Raw genomic sequence first — 21,908 nt, forward strand, 5'->3', positions numbered from 1 at the left:
GTCTGACTGCCTGTGCTCCCCGCCCGGACCCAGGCTCGGCGCCGCACACTCCCCCCGCGGAGGGGGGACGGCGCAGTCACGCGCGCACCACACTTGCGCTCACAAGCGCGCAAGGCTCTAGCTCTCCGCCCCGCACACCTGCGCTCCGCCCCCTGGTCCTGGGCTGGCGACTGGCGAAGGCATTTGGGAACCTAGGGAGGCTGCGGCAGCGCCCCCACCCCCATCTCCTTCCCCTTCCCACAGTCGGAGTTGTCCGAAGCCTGCCGCCGCTCCCAACCAGCCCGCATCCCTCTTCATCCTTCCCTCCCCCCGCCTGCCGCGGCACCGGTATCTGCAGCCGCAGCCCGGAGCCGGTGAGGCGGCGAAGGGGGGAGGGGGAGGAAGCAAGGGATGAGCGCCGGGAGGGCGTCGGGGGCCCTGAGCCGGACTAGGACGCCCCTGGAGCAGGAACCCGAGCTGGAGCCGGAGCCAGAACCAAACCACCGGTACCGAGTGGGCCAGGTGGCCTGGATGGGAGGAACCCAAAGGGGTGGCATTGTGCGGAATACCCGCAGGGGAGGGGGCTGCAGAGGCCTGGCTCAGGCCAGCGCGGAGGAGGTGCGGACGCTGACTCAGGCGCGATTCTTAAGCCGACCGCCTGAGAATTCCGTCCCATCTCGCTCTGCAGTGTCCTTGGGAGGGACGGAAGCGCAGGACAAGCTGGAAAGGGGAACGCTCTGGGCGTCGGGGAAGCAGGATCAGGGTCGCGGAAGAGGGCTTGCGCATCCGCCGTCTGGCACCCCGGCCCCGGACCAGCACCCCTGACACGGACAGCTCCTTGGTTGGGTAGGGGGGTGGGGCCGGACCTCCGAGGCTTGTCAGTTTCGGATCCTGAGGACCGAATTCCTATCCCTCCCCCAGTCCCTAGCTGCAGCCCCCTAACCCCAGGAGGCGCCCTGGCCCGCGCTCGCCCCCCAGGGCCTCATGTCGGAACCACAGCCTGACCTGGAACCGCCCCAACATGGGCTGTACATGCTCTTCCTGCTTGTGCTGGTCTTCTTCCTCATGGGCCTCGTAGGCTTCATGATCTGCCACGTGCTCAAGAAGAAGGGCTACCGCTGCCGCACGTCGAGGGGCTCGGAGCCTGACGATGCCCAGCTCCAGCCCCGTGAGTGAGGAGCCTAGAACCTGGCTCAGTCACCTTTCTCCCATACCCTTCACCCCACACCTCTTTCTGCCTTCCTGGCCAAGAGACCCAGGCCAAACCCTTACCATGCCTTCAGGGAGGCTTAATGATGCTTTCTTGAGTCTGCAAGTGGGATGACACCATCCTAAAAGCAAGGCTAGAAAAGGCAGGATGGGTGGGAAGGGCTCACTGTTGGTAGTCTTGGGCTCCCACTTACCTTTCCCATCTTTACTGCCCTGACCCCTGAAATGCTAACATGCAGCATGATGGCAAACAAAAGGATAGATCTTGAGCAATAAGCCACAGAAGCCACCAGGTAATGTCCACGCAAAGCTGACTCATTTCCTGCTTCCTTGCCAACCTCTCATGCTTCAGCTGAGGACGATGACATGAATGAGGACACAGTAGAGAGGATTGTTCGCTGCATCATCCAAAATGAAGGTGGGTGTAGTCTGGCCCTTTGCTCTCCCTGCCCCGCAACCCACCCCCCAACCCAGTCCCCACTCAATTTTCTCTTGCCCTGACCTCCACCTCCACTGACTCCCTCTTTTCCTTCTCCTCTCAGCCAATGCTGAGGCCTTGAAGGAGATGCTGGGGGACAGTGAAGGAGAAGGGACAGTGCAGCTGTCCAGGTGAGCTGGAAACAAGGGCCAGCATGACTTAGCTTGCCTTGGAGAGTACCCTCTCCTCCAGCACAATCCTTTCCCAGTGTCTTCGCATGTTTGGGGTGGGGGGAACGCAAAGGTGGCTAACCTATAGGAAGAAAGAAGTTTTGTAGGAATCTGAGTTCCTTCAAATTATACTTCCATCTGGATGTCATCAAGCCTAACCTTTATCCCTTGTTCCACTCTTTTGGGTTAAACATTGCCCGCTTTCAGCAAACAACCCTGGGAGGGAGAACACATGATCATTAACGTCTTAATATTGCGTTTATTAGATAAATACAATAGTGTTGGGGCCTGGGGAAGGTGAGGCATCTGATGTTTTAAGAAGCGAGAAGGACAGGAGCAAATGGAAGAGGAAAGGAAATGGTAATGTCACTCCTGCTCCCCTCTTCCCTATTGTCCAGCGTGGATGCTACCTCCAGCCTGCAGGACGGAACCCCCTCCCATCATCACACAGTGCATCTGGGGTCTGCTGCCCCTTGCATCCACTGTAGCCGCAACAAGAGGCCCCCACTTGTCCGTCAGGGACGCTCCAAGGAAGGAAAGAGCCGCCCCCGGCCTGGGGAGACCACTGTGTTCTCTGTGGGCAGGTGGGGATAGAAAGCCCCAGGGAAAGGGAGTTTGAGGTGGGAGCCCCAATGATCAGGCACCTCATTCCAAAGGTGGTCCCCAGCTCTGTTCTCCTAGACTGTGAACTACAGCAGGAGTCAGGCTACACAGTATGCCCCACCATCTGGGGGAGGTCTCCCCTGCCCTAGGCCAGAAGGAAGTGGCCATGAAACCCAGGATGTCCCTGGCTAAAGGGAAGCTGAGCAGCCTCTGAATTATGGTCCTAAGCCCCAGTGTTCTCTCCCTTCCCAGGTTCCGGGTGACACACATAGAGAAGCGCTATGGACTACATGAGCATCGTGATGGCTCTCCCACAGACAGGAGCTGGGGGTCTGGTGGAGGGCAGGACATAGTGGGTAGTCAGGGGTCTGGGGGAGGGCATCCCAGGGCAGGGACACCTGCCATTGAGAGCCTGCCCCCTGAGAGGCCACAGCCCCTGGCCCTCGCCAGTCCCTTGGTGCAGAATGGAGGACTCAGGGACAGTAGCTTAGTCCCTTGTACACTTGAGGGCAACCCTAGAGCCTCTGCAGAGTCAGTGCTAGGGGCTGGAGGGAAGGTCCCAAGCCCAGGACTGGCCAGTCGAGAGGCAATTGGACAGCCAAGCAAACTGGACACCACAGATCACCAGGTATGAAGACATGGGCAGGGCTATGGTGGGCTCAGCTCTTATTGCCTCCTACCCTGGATTGAAGGGGAGGTGGCCCTGATATGACCCACATCCTGTTCTTCCATTGTTGACCACTTCTCTCTCACAGGTGTCTGCACCACGAGGAGCAGGGGGTGTGTGAGGTGAGTCTGCCTGGGCCCCAAGTCAGATAATCTCATCCTCCCACTCTCTACTTAAACTACCTAAGCCCATTGGCTCTCTGCACTCCTGGGCTTGGCCTTTGCTATACATTCTTTGGTTTAGTGGTGGGGAGTGGGCATGTGCCCCAGGAGGTAGGGAAGGTCCTGTAGCCCCTGGGTAAAAGCTGAGACACAGCTTGAATAGGAAGAAACACTGTTACCCTTCCTCTCCTCCAAGCCTCCTTCTTCAATGTACTGATGGACTACCGGCTGGCAGGGCCGGGGGTGGGTGGGCATGAAGGCCCTCCTTTCCACTGGACAGCTCTGCCCTCAGCTGAGGAACCAGCTCTACTTCCATCTGGAGTTGCATGGTCTCAGTCTGGGGGACCTCAGGAGAAGTCTCCCCACCCCTATCCCTCAGTCTCTTTCACTTCCCCTGCCTGCCAACAGGCCGCCTGACCCCTTCCCCGTCACCTCGCTCCATTTGCTAGAGCGTGGCAGCTGGGAGCAGGCCCCTGCCCTTGGTGGGCCCCTAAAGCAATAGCACCATAGGCCCCCTGCCCTCTTGGCACAAGAGGCCCAGGCCCTGGCTTGGGCTTAGTGCCCTTTATTCACTGTCAATAAATCCGCTCAGACCATTACAGCTGTTTTGCATACTGGCTCCAGCTCCTTTTGACAGGCTTGCCCCTGTTCCAGCCCCCAAACCCAGTGGCCATGGCATCTGGAGTGGGGTGGGTCACAGAGCCAGGGTGGAGACACAGATGGGCTGGAGCCACTCAAGACTTTGGAGAATTGGTTCCAGCCCCACAGATTTCTAGATATTTAACCCACTTAGAGATGGGGTGGTGGCAGAAGAAAAAGGGGGAGTTCCAGCCCTAGAAATAACAGGAGGACAATCAGGAGGGGAGTGAGTTCCAACCTCCGAAAAGGGGGAGAAGAAAAGTTTCTATTCCTGGAGGTGAGAGTAGAGATGGGGGAGACTCCAGCTTTTGGCTTGGTCACTTCAGATCATTGAGGGGGTGGTCTCTGACATCATGGAAATAGGGACAGCAGCATCACTGGGGAACAGCAGTCCCCTGGCTTCAGGTGAGAGGATCTGGGTGGCCAGGATCCGGGGCTTTAGCTGGTGGGGGAGGTGGTGGACGCATCTGTAGGGAACACACAGTCAGTGCTCCAGAAGTGTCCGTTGGGGATATCCCTGTTCATTTCGTCAAACCCCTAGACAAAATAGGACAAGTTGGAATGACACAATCTCCTCCAGGGGAGGGGCCCTTACCGGCCTGAGTCGAGGTGCCATCATGTCCAGGGGTCCAGGACATTCCAGGTCTTGGTCTGCAAACAAGAACCACAAGTCAGTCTTCAGGCTTTATTTTGTTCACTGCTGCATCTCCAGCATTTACGACAGTGGTACTCTCTAAGTATTTGTTGCATTAATGAATAGTCACTAATCGGAGCCATAAAATACATCATTACATCCATCCTCAACATTTATTTGGCACCTGCTGTATAATCAGCCCCTGTGCAAGGTACCAGAGAGGGGAAGATGGAATTCACAGCACTCCCACTCCCAATGGCCATGCCAGGAACCTAAGAGTGAAAAACCAACAAACAAAATGAATAAATGCTAAATCATTCCAAGTGAACTACAGGTATAGGAGGTACAGAATATGCTCACAGGGATCTCTGGAATCAAGGAGGGAAGCTCCATGAAGAAAATAGAAGTTCCAGAAGGTTTTAGAAAAGGTAGACATTCCAAGAAAGAAAATGATGATACACACTAAGACGTTTGTAGGATTCAAGAACATTAGAGGCAGAGAATGCATACTGGGAAAACACTGGGAGAAGCTGGCTAATTTGTCAAATAATAATCATGAGAAAACAGCTACCAAGTGCATGAGTGTTATGTGCCAGACACAATGCTAGGCCCATCTTTCTAACTCTCACAAGAACTCAGTGAAGTAGGGACATTTCTCTTCACTCTGTAAAGGCCCAGGCAGGTTACACATAACTCCTGAAACCACACATTGGCAAGTCACAGGCAAAGTCTGAACAATGCACCTGCCTCCAAAGCCCAAGTTCTTCTCCCCATCATGCTTCTGTAAGCCTGAGGGAGGAGGTTCCTGAGGGCAGGCAGAGAAGTCAAGTATAACCTTGCTCCTTCTTCCTGTCTCTTCCACTCCCAGGGCCTCCAATGCCCTCTACTCACCCACAGGCAGCACAGGTGCAGGGGCTCCATCCAAGGCACAGGTGGGCACAGGAGGTGAGAAGCTGGGAGGAGAAGGGGACGGCAGCATCTGGGAAGAAGGGGCACACAGAGTTATTCTTGGCATATGGGAAAGTTTCATTAACTTTTTCTCTCACCTTGTCTTCAATGCCTGTCCCATCACTTCTCAATTTGGAGAGCCACCAAATGCTTATATCCAGGTGGGGGCTTAGCTGTAATACACTTCAATAACCAATATGTACTGACACTTAACTATATCCCAGACACTCTGCTGACACTTCATATACACTAATTAATTCATTCCTCACCACCATCCCATGAAGTAGGGATTTTTATGTTTTCTATGTTAGAGGTCAGACTCAGATTAAGCTATCTATCCAAAAGCATGGAGCCAGTTAGTGGTCAAGTCCCAACTAGAACTGGTCTCCTGACTACCACGCCAAGGCTTTTCCTTGTAACAACAGGTACCATATATTAAAGAACCTCCTGTGGGTCACTGTGCTAGGGGCTTTACCTCCATTATCTCTAATCATGACAAGTGGGCTGCTGACACAGGTATTATTACCCTGTTTTACATGTGAAGACAAAAGCACAGAGGTTATATCACTGCCCAAGGTAATGCAGTAGGAATGAACTCAGATGTACCTAGCAGTGAAGTAAGACTATCAAACTCTAATGAAGACAGTTTGGGTTTCCTTCTTCTCTGCCCAGCCAAACTCCTTTGGGAGACCCAAGCCACTATAGGAGGTAAACCCGGAGAAGGGAGGTGGCATTAAGATGAATATGGGGCCTCACTGGAGTGGGAGGGTCAACCCAGAGGTGTCTGGGGATCCAGGGAGAAGAAAGCCTCACCTGTTCAGGGTCTGAGAGTTCATGGGGCCCTGGGGGGCCAAGAAGCTCCTCCACTAGCAGGGAGGGGAAGACCCCAACATGGCCTCCAAATTCTCCCCTCCAGAAGCCGTCATCCACTCCATCCTGGGCCCTGGGCAGCAGGCGGATAAGTGCCCCCTCGGGGAAGCTCAGTTCCTCTGCACTCTGTCCCGTGTAGCTGTATAGGGCACGGGCCAGGAAAGCTGCAGAAGCCCAGGAGAGATGCTGAGGGGAGTTGATGGACGGTAGTGCCCTCAGGACTATGATATCCCAGGGCCACAAACACTAGCTCCCCAGACCCAGAATTTCCCATTCTCACCTGTGGGCTCTGCCCCTGAGGGGTTGTCGCTGTCATGGCCACTCTCAGGGAAGGAGAGGTCCGGGAAGTTGAGATACCGCTCAGGGACAAAGCCTACCTCGCCGTGCTGGTTTCGAGCCTGTTCACCCAGCAATGTGAACAGATAGCAGACTTGCCTCAGCAGCCCATAGCCCTAGCCCTCCTCCTTAGGCTTCTAGCTTTGTCTGGCTGGATCCTTGCAAGCCATAGAGAAGACCTTCCCACTGCACCCTCCCCACCTGCCCACCACCAGGATCAGGATCTAAGGTCCATACCCACCTTGACCCATTCATCAGCATCTCCCTCTTCTATGACCTCCAGCCACTCGCCCTCTGTGATGGTCAGCTCATCCTCACGCCCTGCCTGTGCCCCACAAGGAAGGATTCAGGACTTGGCTGTCTCCCATCCCCACCTGTCGGAGGTCACCACCCCCATGCCCACCTGATACCTGATAGCCAAACACCACATGTGCAGGGCAGGGAAGGGGCCTAGTGGCCAAGGCTGTGGGGGCAGGCTCCTCAAAGAGCTCCCCTGTCTCCTCACATTCCTCAAAGTCCGAGAGCTCAGCATCCTCAGCCTGGAGGGGGCAGACAACAGACATCATAGGGGGGCCCCACACTCTCAAGCACCCATTTCATCTCCCACTCCTCCACTCTATTCTTAAAGAACACTGGCAGATCATTCCCCAAGGTGGCACCCCCCCCCCCATCTGTTCACCATGTATCAAAAGCAAAATCAACAAGCAGGGTAACACCAACCACCACAGAAATAGTCCTGAGTGCTTAGTCTGTGCCAGGTACAACACCAAACATCTTATGTATATCACCTCATTTTATCTCCATAATGACCCAGTGATATTTTGCATAACTGAAAACCTCGTTTTACTTGGGAGGAAACTGAGGCTCAGAAAGGTTAGGTCACTTTCTAAGGTCACACAGCTAATAAGTAGAGTGGCTGGTATTCGAACCACTTATAATCTGTACTTAGAGCTTAGTTCATAACCACCATCCTATACAAGTAAAACCTTAGATTGTGATTAACTTGTTCTGTGAGTGTTCTGCACGAAGAGCAAATATTTCTAATATATTTTAACTTGATAAATGAGCGTTGTCTTGCGATATGAGTATTATGTGATGCTGAATGTCACATGATCACAACTGAGCCAATGGTTCTTGAAATTCACTTTGATATACAAGTGTTTTGGATTACAAGCACGTTTCCGGAACGAATTATGCTCGCAAACCAACGTTTTACTGTACTCATGACAAAAGTTCACTGACACTCTATGCTACAAACCATGCAAAAAATTATACTTATTTCATTCATGCCTCACAACAACCTCTTTGACTTAGGTACGGTCATGATCCCCATTTTACAGGGTCTTCCCTCCACTGGGGAGTTCTACCCTTTACCTTCCTGGGTGTGTATGCGTACGCAGCGAAGGGTGCTCACCGTAGGAGACAGGTCCCTCTGGGACAGTCGGGCCTCACTGAGCCGTCGCTCCTGCTCCACCTCATCCTGGGCCTGGGTCATGGCTGGTTTCAGCCAGCGCTGCACATCTAGGCCAGCTCCTTGTAGCAGGGCCAGCCGAGCAGCCCCCTTCACCTGGCTCACCTGGCATTAGGAAGAGAGATCAATCAAGGCTATGGCTGGGCCTGCCTTTGGGAGGTGGGTGGAGCCTCCCCAAGTTTGTCCACCTTCTACCTCCTGCCACCCACTCCCCACCATCCAGAGAGAGTGGAGGAGAGTGTTGTGTAAGGGGGTAGGATCGCAGTGGCCCTAGCCACAGGGCTACATCTCACCTGTGCCCGCCGAATGCTCTCCCTCACTTCCTGCAGCCGCTGTTCTATGCCTGGAGCCTCCCGCTCTGGAGCCTGCTGTCGCCTCTGCTCCAGCCGCTGCAGCACCTGGTTGGGAAGGCAGAGGACAGGGGTGGGTAGAAATACTACGGGAGACAACTTACTATGGACATGGCACTTTGCTACTTGCTTCACATGTATTATGTCATTTAATTTTCCCTATGAGGTGACTATTATTATTAACCCCACTCTAATAATAAGGAAACTGAGGTCCAGAGAGGTTGGTTAAGTCACTCCCTCACTCTGGGTTATATAACTAGGAAACAAGAGAGCAGGATTTGAACCCAGGTGGGTCTAACTCCAAAACCAGTGCTCTTAACTACTGTGCCACACTGTTGGCTTAATATACCTTTCCCTCCCCTCCTGCCTGCAGCCCTATGACATTCCCATTGATTCCAGGGTTCCCATCTCTCAGCTCTTCCTGCCCACCCATGATACCTGCACCCCCCCCACCTCACCCGATGCCCATGGTTCTGGATCTTGTAGTCTCGGGCGGCTCGGCTCGTCCAGCGCTGAACCTCTTTCTCCAGGCTACTGTCCCCAGCCATGCCTCCTGCGTCCCCCTCCAGCTCCAAGGCACACACCTGCATGAACAATGAACACAGGTGCTGTGAGGAGGACCTGATATTGCTCCTTCACTACAGTCTCCTCCTTTTTTCTTCTTTCTGTCCTGACCTCCAGGGACAAAGAGGTGAGGGCACACACCTATGTATATAGGCACAGGTGTGCCTTCCTGTGGACACAGAGACACAGAGAGTCCCCAAAATGGGATGTGGGTTGAGGGATAGAGATAGAACGATGAGGATAGTGCAGTCAAGGACCGGAAAGGTGGAATAAAATATGTTTATTTGTGTCCTGGTGGGAAGGAGGTGAACTAGAGTTCTGAAGCCACATAACAGTCACCAAGTCATTATCAGGACAAGGATGATGAGGGAGGAAGCCTAAACCACAGTCCCCTTTATATGTGGTTTGGTTCCAATGAACAGTGGTCTCACCTGATCAGTCCCTGCAGGCTGAAACTCCTGAGGGGGTGTGGGCGAAAATACTCCAGGCTCCTGAAGAAAAAGCTTCAAATCTTGCTCCCAGCTTACCTGGGGGGTTGTAAAAGGTCAAAGTAGGCACTCACTGGTTACCTCTCTAAGCCTGTCCCCAGCCCCTCTTGGAAGAAAGAAGGCAGATAATGCAGTGGGTGGTCTGTACTGAAAGAGCAGGGTAAAGGGGATCTCTGGGGAGGTCTTACAGGGCACAGCCCTCACCTGGGAGGTTGCCTGTGCTCCATGGCGGGCATGCTCCAGGGCCATCTCTGCAGCTTCCAGCTCAGTGTGGCTTAGCAAGGTCAGGGGGTCCCTCAAGTGTTCCAACAGCTCGCTGACCAGGGCCTAGAGAGAACCCTGAGATAATGACACTACCCTTCCCCCAGCATCTACTGCAAAGTAGGCTCTCTGCCCAGGTTTAGATTGGTATGGGCATGAGGAATTGGAAAGAGGGAAGGAATGAGACATTATTGCTGCTTCTAATAATAGGCCCTCACCTATGCATAGACCTTAACAGTTTAAAAAGCATTTTCACATCTATTCTCTCCTCTGAGCCCCATTAGTCTATAAAGTAGGCAGAGCAGAAGTTATCCCTGATGAGGGGTTCAGAGGGGTTAAGTGTTCTGCACAATGTCATGCAGTCAGCTAGAACTAGAACCAGAACCAGAGGATCTATCTTCTACCCACTCAAAGCAGGCTAGGTCCCTAACACCACCTAGTCTGGTGGTGGTGGGAAGAAAGGACAGGCCCTCCCACACACTGCCACCCTCTGCTGAGAGGCAGGGGTATCTGGGCTGGGACTGGCCTTGAGCAGGGCTGGCAATTCCTCCTGGTAGTAGTGGTCAAGGTGGGCATTGGTGGCCACCAGGTTAAGCAGGTACTCGTTGCGGGCTGTTCTCAGCTGCTGGGAGTACTGGGCTGATTGGGCAGACAACTGGGAAGAGAAAATACATGTCAACAGGGACCGCTAGACCCTTGGGGTCCTTCCAAGGCCAATCCATATCCAGAATGGATTCTCACATTATTGAGTGCTTACTATATACCTGGTGCTACACTAAAACTTTTGTACACTCACAACTCGTGCTCAAGATGCACTGGTGGTGTCTGGGTTCATTTAAAATAAAATCCCAACTGCTCCTTACTGTGGTTTACCAGGTTTCATGTGAGCTGCTCCTGCGACCTCTCTGACCTGTTTGCACAGTACTTGTCCCCTTGCTCACAGTACTCCAGCCACACTAGTCTTCTTTTGGTTCCTCAAGCCCACAAAGCTATTGCCATCTCAAAGCCCCTGAACTCACCATTTCCTCTCCCTGGAATGTTCCACCCCTAGATCTTTGCATGGCTGGCTCCTTCTTGACAGGCCATGTATTCAGAGAAGCTTTCTCTCTAAATTACACCCTGTTACCCTTTATCATAGCACCTTGTTTTGTTTTCACTTAGTCTGATTATTTGTTTATTTACTATCTGTCTGGCATTCACCAGACTCTGAAGGCAGGAACTCCATAGAATCCTCAATAAATGCACAGTAAAGGAATAAAAAGAAATGCACTATTTCCGTGTTACAGATGAAGAAAATGAGATTCAGAGAGATCAGGTTAACCAAGGTCAAGGACTGAAGGTGTAGGGAAGCCTGGATTCGTCCCAGTCTCTCAGATTTATGCCCTTGGCTTCCAAACCACGAGACTACTCTGCCCACCTCCTTCCTGCCCTCCCTCATATCCACATCCCCCAAACCTTGGTGCTGAGTTTCTGGAGACTGGTTCGAGTGTGGAAGAGCCCATGGTCACTTCGGTTCAGTCTGTGCAGGCAAGGAAGAGGAGTCGAGTTTAGGCCTGGCTGTCATGCCTTGGATCCCCTCCTCCTGCCAGGCTTTCCAACCCCACACGACCCCACCTAGCCTGGACATCAGCCGCCTTCTCCTGTGCCAAGGCCCACACACGTTCCCGCTGCCCATACAGCTTCCGACTTCGGCTCAGCTCCCGGACAGACTGCAGCACCTCAGCTTGTGCCCTCTGGAGGTTCTCTGCTCCCTAGGGGCATGGACACACAGAGTCCTGACCTGGATCACCCCAGCCCTGAGCCAGCCCTTCCTTCATCCCATCCACATAGACATACCTTCCTAAGCACCTGCTCCTTGGCACTCCGCCCTGTGCCCCCTGCCAGGTCACGGTATCGGTCAGATGCCTGGAGCCGGGCTTGGCCCCCAGCCACGGTGGCATCCAGCAGGCAGCGCCAGGCACCAAACACCATCCTGCCTCTCCCCATAGAAGGTCTGTGTTGAGGAGGAGAGCACTCCAAAGCTTCATGAGACCCCCCCAACCCCAACACCATAAGAGACAGAGTGCTTTCCCATCCCCCTTGTCTGGGAGCCTATCAATCGATCAGCCCATTAGCTCAGCCACAAGGATCACTCATGCCCTCTGCCCGCACCCACAGTGTCCTTGCTGGGTCAGCTCCTCTCTGGCTGCTGTGTCAGCTCTACCTACAGCTCACGTGCCCTCCCCCCTCACTGACTCTTTATTCCCATAGATTCCTGAGACTGAGCTCCTCATCTCTTCTAGGTCTCCTGACCTCCCTACCTCCATGGGACCCACCTGCTGTCCATCTCCCCACTCCGGTGCCCTTCCCTCTTCAGGAATGGCCCAGCCAGTTTCTGAAGTGCCTGGTGGGAAAGTCATCATAGACCCAGTTACCTCTCAAAGATTCTCACCAACTGGGAAAATATGGGATCAGAGTATACTAACGCCATTCATCAGATGCATATTATGTGCTACTTACTTTGCTAAGTGCTTTACATGCATTAACCTATCCCATCCTTACAACAACCCCACGTGAAGGTACAATTATTATTTCCATTGTACAGAGAAAGATGTCAAGGCCAAGAAAGGCTAAGTACTTTGTCCAAGGTCACACAGCCAACAAGTAGCACAAGAAAGATTTGACACCCCTCTGTTTAGGCCTTTGCTCTTGACCAGAACAGAAGAATGTGTGGAGAGACAATGCTGGTGGTTTAAAGGAGGCTAGAACAAAAGACAAAGTCCAGAGAAAGGAGTTCCATACCTGCCCATACTCCCGTTCAATGGCTGCCCTCTGCTTGCTGTAGGACCTGTGGAGATAAATGGAGCAGGGTGGTGTTACAGTTTAGTCCTGTTCTCCCACCCTCAATCCTCTCCTCAGCCTGGGCAGGAGGAAGAGTGGGGCCAGGCCTAGAGTGTGAGTATACCAGGAGCAAATGAGACTTAAGAGAGAGTCCTTGAGATCACCTCAGGCAGCTGCAACCCAGAACAACCTCACCTCATTGCTCAGAGCATCAGCAGGATCCTCCCTGCCCCCCCCCCCCCCCCCCCCCGGAGAACCATCAGTGGGCTCAGACGTGAGGACTGATGGGGGCCTGAATACATTGTCCTCCAGCCTTCCAACAGGTCTGGAAGAGGGAGGTAAGATTCTGCTCTAAGCTTGATTGTGTGGTGGAGGGAGTGGTATGGGGTCAAGGGGTTTCAGGGAGGGTACGTGCGTGTTTCTGTGTGTTGGGGTGGGAAGAAGGATAAGTCCTATCTGGTATCTGGAGAGGGAGGCCGAAAGTGAGGGCCAGTAATGGGCAGGGTGGAGAACTCTTCACCCTCTGCCTCCCCTCCCCGGCCCAGATCCGACGGATGTAGGTTTGAGGAGAGGCGGGGCGCGCGACGGCGAAGGTGGGGGGGGGGGGGGGGGGTACGTGGAGGGGATCAGAAGCTACCTGATGTCCTCCAGTAAATCTGCCTCCCTCTGCTGCCGGGTCTGAAGGATGCTCAGCTGCTCCAGGAAGCGAAGCTTCACCTCCTGAGCCGGCTTCACCTGTGAGGGTAAGAAGAGGATGAAGACCCCCAGTGCCTGAGACCTGGCAAAAACACTCCGCGCAGGGAGCGGTGAGGGGGCGGGACCGGGGAGGGGCTGGGCTGTTTCCTGGGTTACTTCTGGGTTAGGCCCTGAACCCTTACAACTCCTTGTCCCCCACTGCGGTTCCGGAGCCCCTTAACTCCCACCATTCCGCCAGCCCACCAGGAGTCCCCATTCCCAGGCCAAGCTCACTTTTCGGGGCGGCGGCTGCATCTCCGATCCGGCCAAGGCGAGAGACTCGACTCCGGAACTCGAGGAAGCCCCGCCCACGACAAAGCCCCGCCCCGGACCTGGCTCAGCTCCGCCCCCGTCCCGCCCACGCCTCGTCCGACTTCGCGCAGTGCTGCGAAGCGCGAAGGTGCCGAGAAGAAACCGGATCAACTTCTGTTACTACTGCTAAAACTCCGGAAAGGGTCGGAGCCGCCGAGTGGACGCCGCGTCTGCTGCGCGGTAGGGAAACTCTTAAGTTTCTGAGTCAAGACGCCTGGGTTCTGTTTCTAGTAGAGCCACTGACTCAGCTCTTAATTATTTCTAATCATTCATTTACATATGCAGATCTCCGGTGATGGCGCGAAGGGTGATGTGTGGCAAGGAGGAACTCAGTTTGTGACCAGGGAAACTGAGTCACTGGATGCCTGAGCAAAGATGATTTTGACAAGGGAAACAGGACTGTTCTCAGACCTTTCCCAAATTCCCAGAGAACTGGAAAAGCCAGCGTGAGTGGTGAGAAAATTGCCTGGAGCCGGGAAGAAACCAGTCCCAGAGGAAAACAGGTGTGTCTGGGGCCAATGGAAGCTAAATGGTACTTTTGAGTGGATATAAGCGGGGAGATGGGTGTGGGGCCTTGCGTCCCAGAAGGCCCCTCTCACCGTTAGGGCCTACTTTTCAGGTTCTGCACTGCAGTCCTGTGGCCCCAAATTCACATTTCCAACAGACCACTGACACCAGCACTTGTATATCTAATAGATACCTCAAATCTTTAAAACTGCTCCTTCTCCCTGACCCTTCCCAAGTTATCTTCCCCAGATAAAATACCAAAGGGCACCTCTTTCCATCCAGTTAGGAAAGTCTGAAACCCAGAGTCAGTCTGCCCTTTTCTCATACCCCCACATTCCATCCGTTAGCAAGTTCTATAGGTTCTATTTCTAAAAGATCTCTTATTGATCACCTTCGTTCAATTCCCAAAGCCACCAACCTAGTCCAAGCCCCATAATCAGTTTTCTGTCTAATATCTGGTCTTTCACTCTCTCCCCACCCCCAACTCCCTCCATAACCCATTGTTCACAAAATAGCCAGTGATTTATCTTTTTTTAAAAAAGAAAATGAGATCCTATCACTCTCTTCGTTAAAACTTCTCATTTGCTTTAGAATAAAATCCAAACACCCTAGCATGGCCTGCAAGGCTGTGCATTATTGGGCCCCTGCCAATCTTTCCCCTTTCGGCCCATACACTTCTCTGGCTCCCCACTCACTGTGCTTCAGCAACTCCAGCCTCCTTGCTGTTTCCCCAGCAGGCCAAGTCTTCCCATTGCAAAGCCTTCATGCCTGCTGCTTTCCCTCTCCTTCTGGAGTGCTCCTTCTTCCAGTACTCCACATGTCTGGCTTCTTTATTTTTTATTTATTAAAAACATTTTTTTAAAGTTTTTTTTATTTGAGAGAGAGAGAGAGAGAGAGAACAGGGGAGGGGCGGAGAAAGAGGGAGAGAAAATATCCCAGACTCTGTGCAGTCAGAGCAGAGCCCTATGTGGGGCTTGAACTTACCAACTGTGAGATTGTGACCTGAGCCAAAATCAAGAGTTGGACACTTAACCAACTGAGCCACCCAGGCATCTCTTTAAGTTTTTTAATTATTTAAGCAATCTCTACACCCAACATGGGGCTCACACTCATGACCCTGAGATCAAGAGTTGCATGCTTTTTTGACTGAGCCAGCCAGGTGCCACCAAATCAAGTCCCATTAGTTTTTTTGTTTGTTTGTTTGTTTTGTTCTTTAAGTACACTCTATGCCCAGCATGGGTTTGAACTCACAACCCTGAGATTAATCTGAAGTACTCTACTGACTGAGCCAGTCAGGCACCCCTATCTGGCTTCTTTAAGTTTCAGCTCATCACAGAGGCCTTCCCCATCCTCCCAGCCTAAGGGCCATCTCCACAAACACATCACTTTAGGTTTAATTTCTTCACATCACTGAATTAGTTTGTGTATTTAATGTTTTCTATTCCTCTACACTGGAAGCTCCATAAAAGCAGGACCCATCTGTTCTGTTCACACTGAATACCTAACACCCAGTTAGGTGCTCAGTACATATTTGTTGAATGAATGAACGAACGAACGAATGAATGAATGAATGAATGAAGCATCAGTAGCCTTTGGTTCCAAGGTTTATTAACAATGACACATCTTTTTTGGCTCCTCTTTACCCCAACTCTCAACCCCAATCAATCTCCCGACTCTAGGTCTTCAATGTAGTTCCCAAATGTAGGAGGTGGGGTAGGATAGACTTGGAAATCATTCAGCTCTCTGGCTTCCAAATCCTTTTTTTTATTTAATGCAGTAAAACCATTCTTTTCAAACCCAAAATGTCTCACAGGACACCTACATATCAAATATATAAGGAGTTGTCCTTGATGAGGAAAAATATGTGGGGCTTACTGCTCTAAGAAACAGTTTGATGTTCACTGTTCTCCTTATTTCAGTGACATCATGGTACATAGAATGAGTGGAGGTTCAGTGAGGGCCACATTCTGACCCTCTCTGGGCAGGAGAGTCCAGAGCCCTGAGTCCTGTGGTCTTTCCATAGCACCACACTGGATTTTAGAGTCTTTCCATCCAGAGCAGAGGAGGCTCCCAGCAGTGTCTGCCATGGTGAGAACTTGGGTCTTCTGGTTACCTACCCTTTCAGACTTCTGGTCTTAGGGTCATGTGAGGGGCTGGCTGGAGGGTGAACTAGAAGAGGAAGGTTGGGTGGGGAAGCCAGGTGTCTGTGTCACAAGGCCATTGGGGCTCGGGGACTGAGGGCTGGAGGGCTGGGAGGGGCTGCCTAGGCCTATGGTGGTTTCTCCCTTCCTCAGGATGAGGCTGTTAAGCTCTTGGAGCAGCTGTTCCTCCAGGGACCCACGTGCCTGGGAGCTGCTCTTTGAAGGGGGGCCTGGAGGGAGCTCTGGTGGCCTTTCCTCTGGGCCTGGGGCACCTGCCTTGGGGAAAAAGGGTTGATCAAAGGACCTCTGGCTGGTGAGGGGCGTCTCAGGGTTGGCTGTCTGATCTCTCATGGTGGAGAAGGAGGTAGAGGTGTCCTTGGTCAGTTCAGGGAAGGCTCCCACTTCCTCATACACTGGCTCCTCATAGACAGGCTCCTCCAGTTCCTCTTGCTCCTCCACAGACCCCTGGGTTGACTTCATTGGCTGGATGGGAATGAGGTGGCATGAAGCAGGCACGGAGTTAGAGTTACTACATTATTAATCACTAACATTTATTGAGTTCTTCTTCTGGGCCAGATGCTCCAAAATACTTTGCATGTATGATACCAAAATAACTCTGTACAATGGGTTACACTGCAGGTGAGTGAACTGAGGCACAGAGGGATTAAGTAAGTTGCCCAAGATCACACAGTGAGTAAATGGAAGAACTAGGGCTTCAGCCCAGGTCTAACTCTAAAATGCATTCACTTAACCACTTTCCTTCTCTTTCTCAGATCTTATGACCACTTCCCTTTTCCTTGTCACATCCTACCGTCCTTTATTTTTCTGATTCCTTCTGGTCCCTCACTATACACTGTCCGTCTCCTTCTCTGTCTCTCTGTCTGTTTGCCTGTCTGTCTGTCTGTCTCTCTCTCATACACACACACACACACACACACACACACACACACACACACACACACTGATGGCCTGCATCAGAACAAATAGAGAGGGTACACCAGTTCAGGCAGCACAGAGGAACACACAGCTGATGGGCACACAGCTGAGACAGGCACAGTACTCACAAAGAACATGGACAGGGTCCTCCGGTTGTGAAGTCGCCGCTGGGCACAGGTGGGATGGGGGTGAGGAGAGGGAGAGACATAGAGACACAGTGAGGCCTGGCAACAGGAGGCAAGGGTGGGGAGTGGGGACACAAAGAAGGCAGAGGGGGGGCACTAGGATGACAGGCACACCACTCCCCTCCTGCAGTGTGGCAAGGACACAGGCAGGGATCAGGAGGGCACTGGAGCAGGCTGGGGGACCTCACCAAGGTCTGATTTGCAGAGAGGAGGGTGGCCCCACTGTCATCCCCTCTGATGGGCAGCAAAGGCATAGTGCCAAACTTCTGACGGGCGAGGTCAGAGGAGGAATGGCGTCGTAAGACCACTGGCTGCTGGTCATCGTGCTGGAGGGAATTGAAGAATTGGCACAATGGGTATGGGTGGTACTGAAGACTAGAGCTGGGACCTCCGACCTAGCCCTCAGCTTTCTCCTTCCCCTCACCTGGGCTTTGAGGATGCTGGTGGTCCAATCCCACATCTCATCCTCATCACTGCAGGACAGGTAGCTGGGGGTGATCAGAGGGAAATGAGCTGGAGAGGAGGGATTGTAGCTCTAGGGATGGAGGATAGGGAGGGGTTGGACAGGGTGCAGGGCTAGGCTAGAGAAGAGCCAGGCTGGCAGGTACTCACAGGTGCATCTTCTCCAGTATCAATGTGAAGCCCCACCTAGGAGGCAAAGGAGAACAGAGACGGGTGATTAGAAAGGCCAGAAAGGTGATGGCAGGAAGGCCCTAGAAATGTGGGCTGGGGAAGGACACTCACGGTGTTGGAGGCTTTAACTTCTTTCGGATGCCCAGGTAGACCTTGGAACCTTCCAAAGGCCACTCTCGTTCTGGTTTAGAGCTCTGAGAACAAGAGGGCAGTCAGTGAAGTCAAAAGGTGAGAGAAGGATCACAGTCATTTGGGTCAAGAAGTCATGGAAACATTGGGGTTATGCAATCACAGGGTCACAGAGGTCAAAGGACCAGGGCAGCAATGAGATTGATAAGCACATGATTTGTGGAGTGAGAGGCTTGATGTAGTCACAGCTCCTCCCACAGGGCTGCCAGCCTCCCTCACCTTCTTTTCCTTGAGCAGCAGCAAGCAGCGACCACGCAGCAGAAAGAACCTCTCTTGGAAGCGGTTTCCCAGTAAGCGGGGTGGCTCCTCCCTACATCGCAACAGACCCACCCTTGGGCTCTCGCGGCGGATACCTGGGCACAAACGGGCAATGCTGGGTGGAAGGTCCTGGGGGAGAGGCCTGGGGATGGGGATGCTGGACTGAAGAGGGAGGTTCACCTGTGAAGAGGCAGCCGGCCTGGGCCAGGGAGACTTTTCTCAAGAGCAAGGAGGCTGAGCAGGGCTCTGGGAGCTGGCACCATTGAAGGGCCTGCTCTAGGACCCTTTCCTTGGGGTGCAGGGGCCGCTCTAAGGAAGGGGTAAAGTGGGAGTGAAAATCAACCAGAATATCCGTCCACAGCCTGGAGCCCCCAACTCCTTTCCCACGAGTCACATTCATTTATCCAATCCGCCACCCAGCCACAAGTATTTATTTTAGCACTGACTCTGTGCCAGGCACTGTGCTGGCCCTGGGGATACAGTGATGAGCACGAAACACAAAGCCCACAGCACAGTGAGGGAGCAGACCTTAAGTCTGCCTTAAGTCAACCAAAGAATTGCAGACAATTAGTGCTTTGAAAGAAACAATAAGAAGCTGAGAGAGAGGAGGGCAGCCACTGGGACAGGGTAATGCCCAGGAAAGGCCATTCAAATTTTTAAATGTTTTTTAACATTTACTTATTTTTTTTCAGAGACACATAGAGACAGAGCGTGAGTGGGGTAGGGGCAGAGAGGGAGACACAGAATCTGAAGCAGGTTCCAGGCTCCAAGCTGTCAGCACAGAGCCCGACGAGGGGCTTGAACTCATGAACCATGAGATCATGACTTGAGTTGACGTCAGACACTTAACTGGCAAGGCCTTTCAAAAAGGGGGCATTTGAGGATGAGACTTAGGCCAGAAGGGGTGGGAAGAACAAGCCATGCTAAGATCAGGGGAAGAAAATTGCAGGCATGACAAAATGCAGGAATAAAGGCCCTGAGTCAAGAAAGATGTGTTTGAAGAACAGCTAGCATGGCTGAAGCCCAGAGAATGAGTTATGTGAGATGAAGTCCAAGAAATAAGCAAGGTCCAGACGCTCAGGGATTGTGGGCCATAATAAGGAATTTGAATTTTATTTTAAGTCCAGTGGAAAGCCATCGGAAGGTAATGGCATGATGTGATTTACGCTTGCAATGCGTGTTGACTGCTGGAAAATGGATCATCGGGAGGCAAGAAGGGAACACTAGCCAGCTATTCCCTTTCTGGGGCTTTACATTTTAGTGGTTAATGTTGGGAGAAGAAAGATAGCAGTGACTTCATCTTGGGTGGTGGTAATGGTGGAGATGGAGAGAAGTGACAGATTGTAATAGAATCAACAAGACTAGGTGGTTGGGTTAGGTGTGAAGTTGAAGGAAAGGGAAGACTCCCAGCCTTGATAACTGAGTTAGGGAAAACTGGGAAATAGCTGGGGCTTTTTGTTAGGTGAAGGGGTCTGGAAACTGAGTTGAGTCTTGCACATTTTAAATTAGAGATGCTTATGAGACGTACAAGTGGAGGTGTGCAGTAGACAGTTGAATATGTGAGTCTGGAGCTCAGAGGAAAGATCTGGGCCAGAAATAAAAATTTGGGTGTCAGCTTTTTAATGGCACTTAAAGCCACTGGAATGGATGAGGCATCCAAGGAAGAATGTAGATAGAGAAAGGAAAAGGGTCCAGGTTGAATACTGGGTTCCTCCAACATTTGGAATCTAGGCAAAGGAGGAAGAAAAGCCTTCTTTGATGCAGAAGGGAAACCTAGGGTTTGTGGGGTCCACAAAAGCCAAGAGAGAAGAGAGTATTGAGAAAGAGGGAGTGGTCAACAGTGTAGAATGTCCCCTCACATGCACGAGGACAATGTCCACTATATTTGGTAAAAGAAGGCACTGGTGACTTTGATCTCCCCCCATCACATGTGCATCCACACACACATGGTCATGCTCACCAAGTTCCCCGTGCTCACGAATTTCAAACGTCACCCATAAGTCCATCCCAGCATCTGTCCCCCGCATCTCCAATACCTGGTTAGTCAGCTCCTCAGCAGTCAGTGTCGGAGACACCTGGGGTCATGGCAAGAGCAGGGGACCCATGCTGGTCAGTTCACTGACCCTGCTTCCCCCAATCCTCCCATCTCCCCACCTGTCCCCTTAGGACTGACCTTCAGGGTAACACAGTTGTCTGGGAGCTGCTGTTCTATATAAACCTCCATGATGAGGTCTCCAGCCTGGGACAGCTGAGGGGACGGGTAAAGTATTCAGGAGGACACAAGAGAATCCAAAATATCAAGGTCAGAGGACTCCTTATGTTGCCTCATAAGCACTTCCCCCCACAAAAGTCTCCTCCTACCCCTCATCCCCAATGTGGCTCAGGCCCTTATAAGAGAGAACCCCAGGAGTGGCAGAACCACATCTTCAGGCTGCATGGGTATTTCCCAAGGCAGTACAACATATGGAAAGACAAGTTTAGAGTCAGACTCTCTGGGTTACATCTCTGGCACTCGCTACAGTATGACTTTGAATAAGTGACCCTCAAGGCCTTCTTTTTTATAACTATTTTTTTAATGTCTATTTATTTTGAGAGAGAGACAGAGCAGGGGAGAGGCAGAGAGAGAAAGAATCCCAAGCAGGCTCTGCGCCATCAATGCAGAGCTCAACGCGGGGCTGAAACTCACTAACAGCCAGCTCATGACCTGAGCTGAAACTGAGTCAGATGCTCAACCAACTGAGCCACCCAGGTGCCCCGCTCTGTTTCTTTATTTGAAAAAATAGGACTGTACACCTCATGGAGTTGTGTGATGTTAAAGTGAGATCATAGGGTTTAGAATATAAGTTCTCTGCTGTTTGTTATCCTATTTATTACTATTATTCTCAGCACTTGGTCTAACTTAGCTAACTCTTCCTTGGATTTTTTTTTACATGCAGAACTGAAGTACTCGCCACCATTGTGTAATGAAGAATCCTCATGGTGGAATAAGTGGAGTAAATCCTAAACCAAACCCCTCTCCCCAAAGCACTCCCCTCCTTGGTTTCCCCCTTTCTCTGAAAGCTGACGGCCAATGTCCAGCAGCAGAAGGCCACCCTCCTGTCTTGATATCCCCTCCTGGCCCACTCAGGAGTCTAAGGTCAGGACAAGTTACCTGTACATCCTTCCAGGTGGTGATAAGACTGACTTCCAAGTCAATCTGAGCTACCTGGTCAGAGTCAATCTGTGGAAGAGTCAAAAAGAAGTGTGTATTGTGGAGGCGGGGGGTGGTGCTAGGAAATGAGGGAAGAAGGGAGAGATGTACAAGGCCAGAGGGTCTATATGAGAGCATTAGAGGCCAGAAGAGCTAAGAACTAATGGGGCATGG

General features: G+C 52.1%; 3 protein-coding genes and 1 long non-coding RNA gene across 14 annotated transcripts in view; 2 read left to right on the forward strand and 2 right to left on the reverse strand.

Moving 5' to 3' along the window:
- The first annotated feature begins 125 nt into the window (after positions 1-125).
- RELL2 (RELT like 2) lies at positions 126-3,578 on the forward strand. 3 transcript variants are annotated; one of them, XM_047867033.1, is made up of 7 exons: positions 126-1,147; positions 1,541-1,606; positions 1,731-1,797; positions 2,235-2,420; positions 2,692-3,067; positions 3,195-3,228; positions 3,464-3,578. In XM_047867033.1, the coding sequence occupies exons 1-6, from the start codon at positions 964-966 to the stop codon at positions 3,225-3,227; spliced, it is 912 nt and encodes a 303-aa protein (XP_047722989.1). In that variant the 5' UTR covers positions 126-963; the 3' UTR covers position 3,228; positions 3,464-3,578. The 3 variants fall into 3 exon arrangements, with proteins under 3 accessions (XP_047722989.1, XP_047722842.1, XP_047722915.1); XM_047866886.1 differs by lacking the exon at positions 3,464-3,578 and having other exon boundaries at positions 126-485; positions 668-1,147; positions 3,195-3,330; XM_047866959.1 differs by lacking the exon at positions 3,464-3,578 and having other exon boundaries at positions 126-485; positions 901-1,147; positions 3,195-3,330.
- FCHSD1 (FCH and double SH3 domains 1) lies at positions 2,087-13,698 on the reverse strand. Of its 3 annotated transcripts, none has more exons than XM_047866369.1 (20): positions 13,618-13,698; positions 13,286-13,383; positions 12,610-12,655; positions 12,144-12,211; positions 11,665-11,800; positions 11,443-11,579; positions 11,284-11,347; positions 10,355-10,483; positions 9,772-9,894; positions 9,511-9,606; positions 8,974-9,099; positions 8,459-8,563; positions 8,109-8,270; positions 7,105-7,233; positions 6,936-7,019; positions 6,639-6,756; positions 6,302-6,522; positions 5,432-5,519; positions 4,502-4,557; positions 2,087-4,373 (listed from the first exon to the last, which is right to left on the reverse strand). In XM_047866369.1, the coding sequence occupies exons 1-20, from the start codon at positions 13,636-13,638 to the stop codon at positions 4,308-4,310; spliced, it is 2,073 nt and encodes a 690-aa protein (XP_047722325.1). In that variant the 5' UTR covers positions 13,639-13,698; the 3' UTR covers positions 2,087-4,307. The 3 variants fall into 3 exon arrangements, with proteins under 3 accessions (XP_047722325.1, XP_047722240.1, XP_047722410.1); XM_047866284.1 differs by having other exon boundaries at positions 11,665-11,821; XM_047866454.1 differs by lacking the exons at positions 11,665-11,800; positions 13,618-13,698 and having other exon boundaries at positions 12,144-12,655.
- A 68-nt stretch (positions 13,699-13,766) lies between these two features.
- On the forward strand, positions 13,767-21,867 carry LOC125170456 (uncharacterized). Its single transcript, XR_007154049.1, has 3 exons — positions 13,767-13,875; positions 13,981-14,198; positions 21,481-21,867. It is a non-coding gene; the product is annotated as an uncharacterized LOC125170456 (long non-coding RNA).
- Positions 15,794-21,908, reverse strand: part of ARAP3 (ArfGAP with RhoGAP domain, ankyrin repeat and PH domain 3) — a 35,468-nt gene continuing 29,353 nt past the window's right edge. For 6 of the 7 annotated variants that reach the window (XM_047865723.1, XM_047865885.1, XM_047866062.1 and 3 more), the window contains 11 exons: positions 21,696-21,764; positions 20,718-20,792; positions 20,505-20,619; positions 18,725-18,853; positions 18,506-18,639; positions 18,209-18,291; positions 18,077-18,112; positions 17,889-17,952; positions 17,653-17,790; positions 17,408-17,446; positions 15,794-16,826 (listed from right to left, as the gene is read on the reverse strand). In XM_047865723.1, coding sequence (XP_047721679.1) covers positions 16,344-16,826; positions 17,408-17,446; positions 17,653-17,790; positions 17,889-17,952; positions 18,077-18,112; positions 18,209-18,291; positions 18,506-18,639; positions 18,725-18,853; positions 20,505-20,619; positions 20,718-20,792; positions 21,696-21,764 — 1,365 coding nt within the window. In that variant the 3' untranslated portion in view covers positions 15,794-16,343. The remainder of the gene's footprint in view (positions 16,827-17,407; positions 17,447-17,652; positions 17,791-17,888; positions 17,953-18,076; positions 18,113-18,208; positions 18,292-18,505; positions 18,640-18,724; positions 18,854-20,504; positions 20,620-20,717; positions 20,793-21,695; positions 21,765-21,908) is intronic. The other variant, XM_047865975.1, reaches the window with a different exon arrangement.

This window comes from Prionailurus viverrinus, chromosome A1 (assembly GCF_022837055.1).
Source record: "Prionailurus viverrinus isolate Anna chromosome A1, UM_Priviv_1.0, whole genome shotgun sequence".
In the NCBI taxonomy this organism is placed as follows: domain Eukaryota; kingdom Metazoa; phylum Chordata; class Mammalia; order Carnivora; family Felidae; genus Prionailurus; species Prionailurus viverrinus.

Coding starts and splice junctions, on each gene's coding strand:
- RELL2 (XM_047867033.1), top strand. CDS start 964: ATGTCGGAACCACAGCCTGACCTGGAACCGCCCCAACATGGGCTGTAC. Junction 1,148..1,540: donor CGATGCCCAGCTCCAGCCCC/GTGAGTGAGGAG, acceptor CTCATGCTTCAG/CTGAGGACGATGACATGAAT. Junction 1,798..2,234: donor GGGACAGTGCAGCTGTCCAG/GTGAGCTGGAAA, acceptor CCTATTGTCCAG/CGTGGATGCTACCTCCAGCC.
- FCHSD1 (XM_047866284.1), bottom strand. CDS start 13,638: ATGCAGCCGCCGCCCCGAAAA. Junction 9,100..9,510: donor AGCCTGCAGGGACTGATCAG/GTGAGACCACTG, acceptor TTGTTCATGCAG/GTGTGTGCCTTGGAGCTGGA. Junction 8,271..8,458: donor AGAGCATTCGGCGGGCACAG/GTGAGATGTAGC, acceptor TCCTAATGCCAG/GTGAGCCAGGTGAAGGGGGC.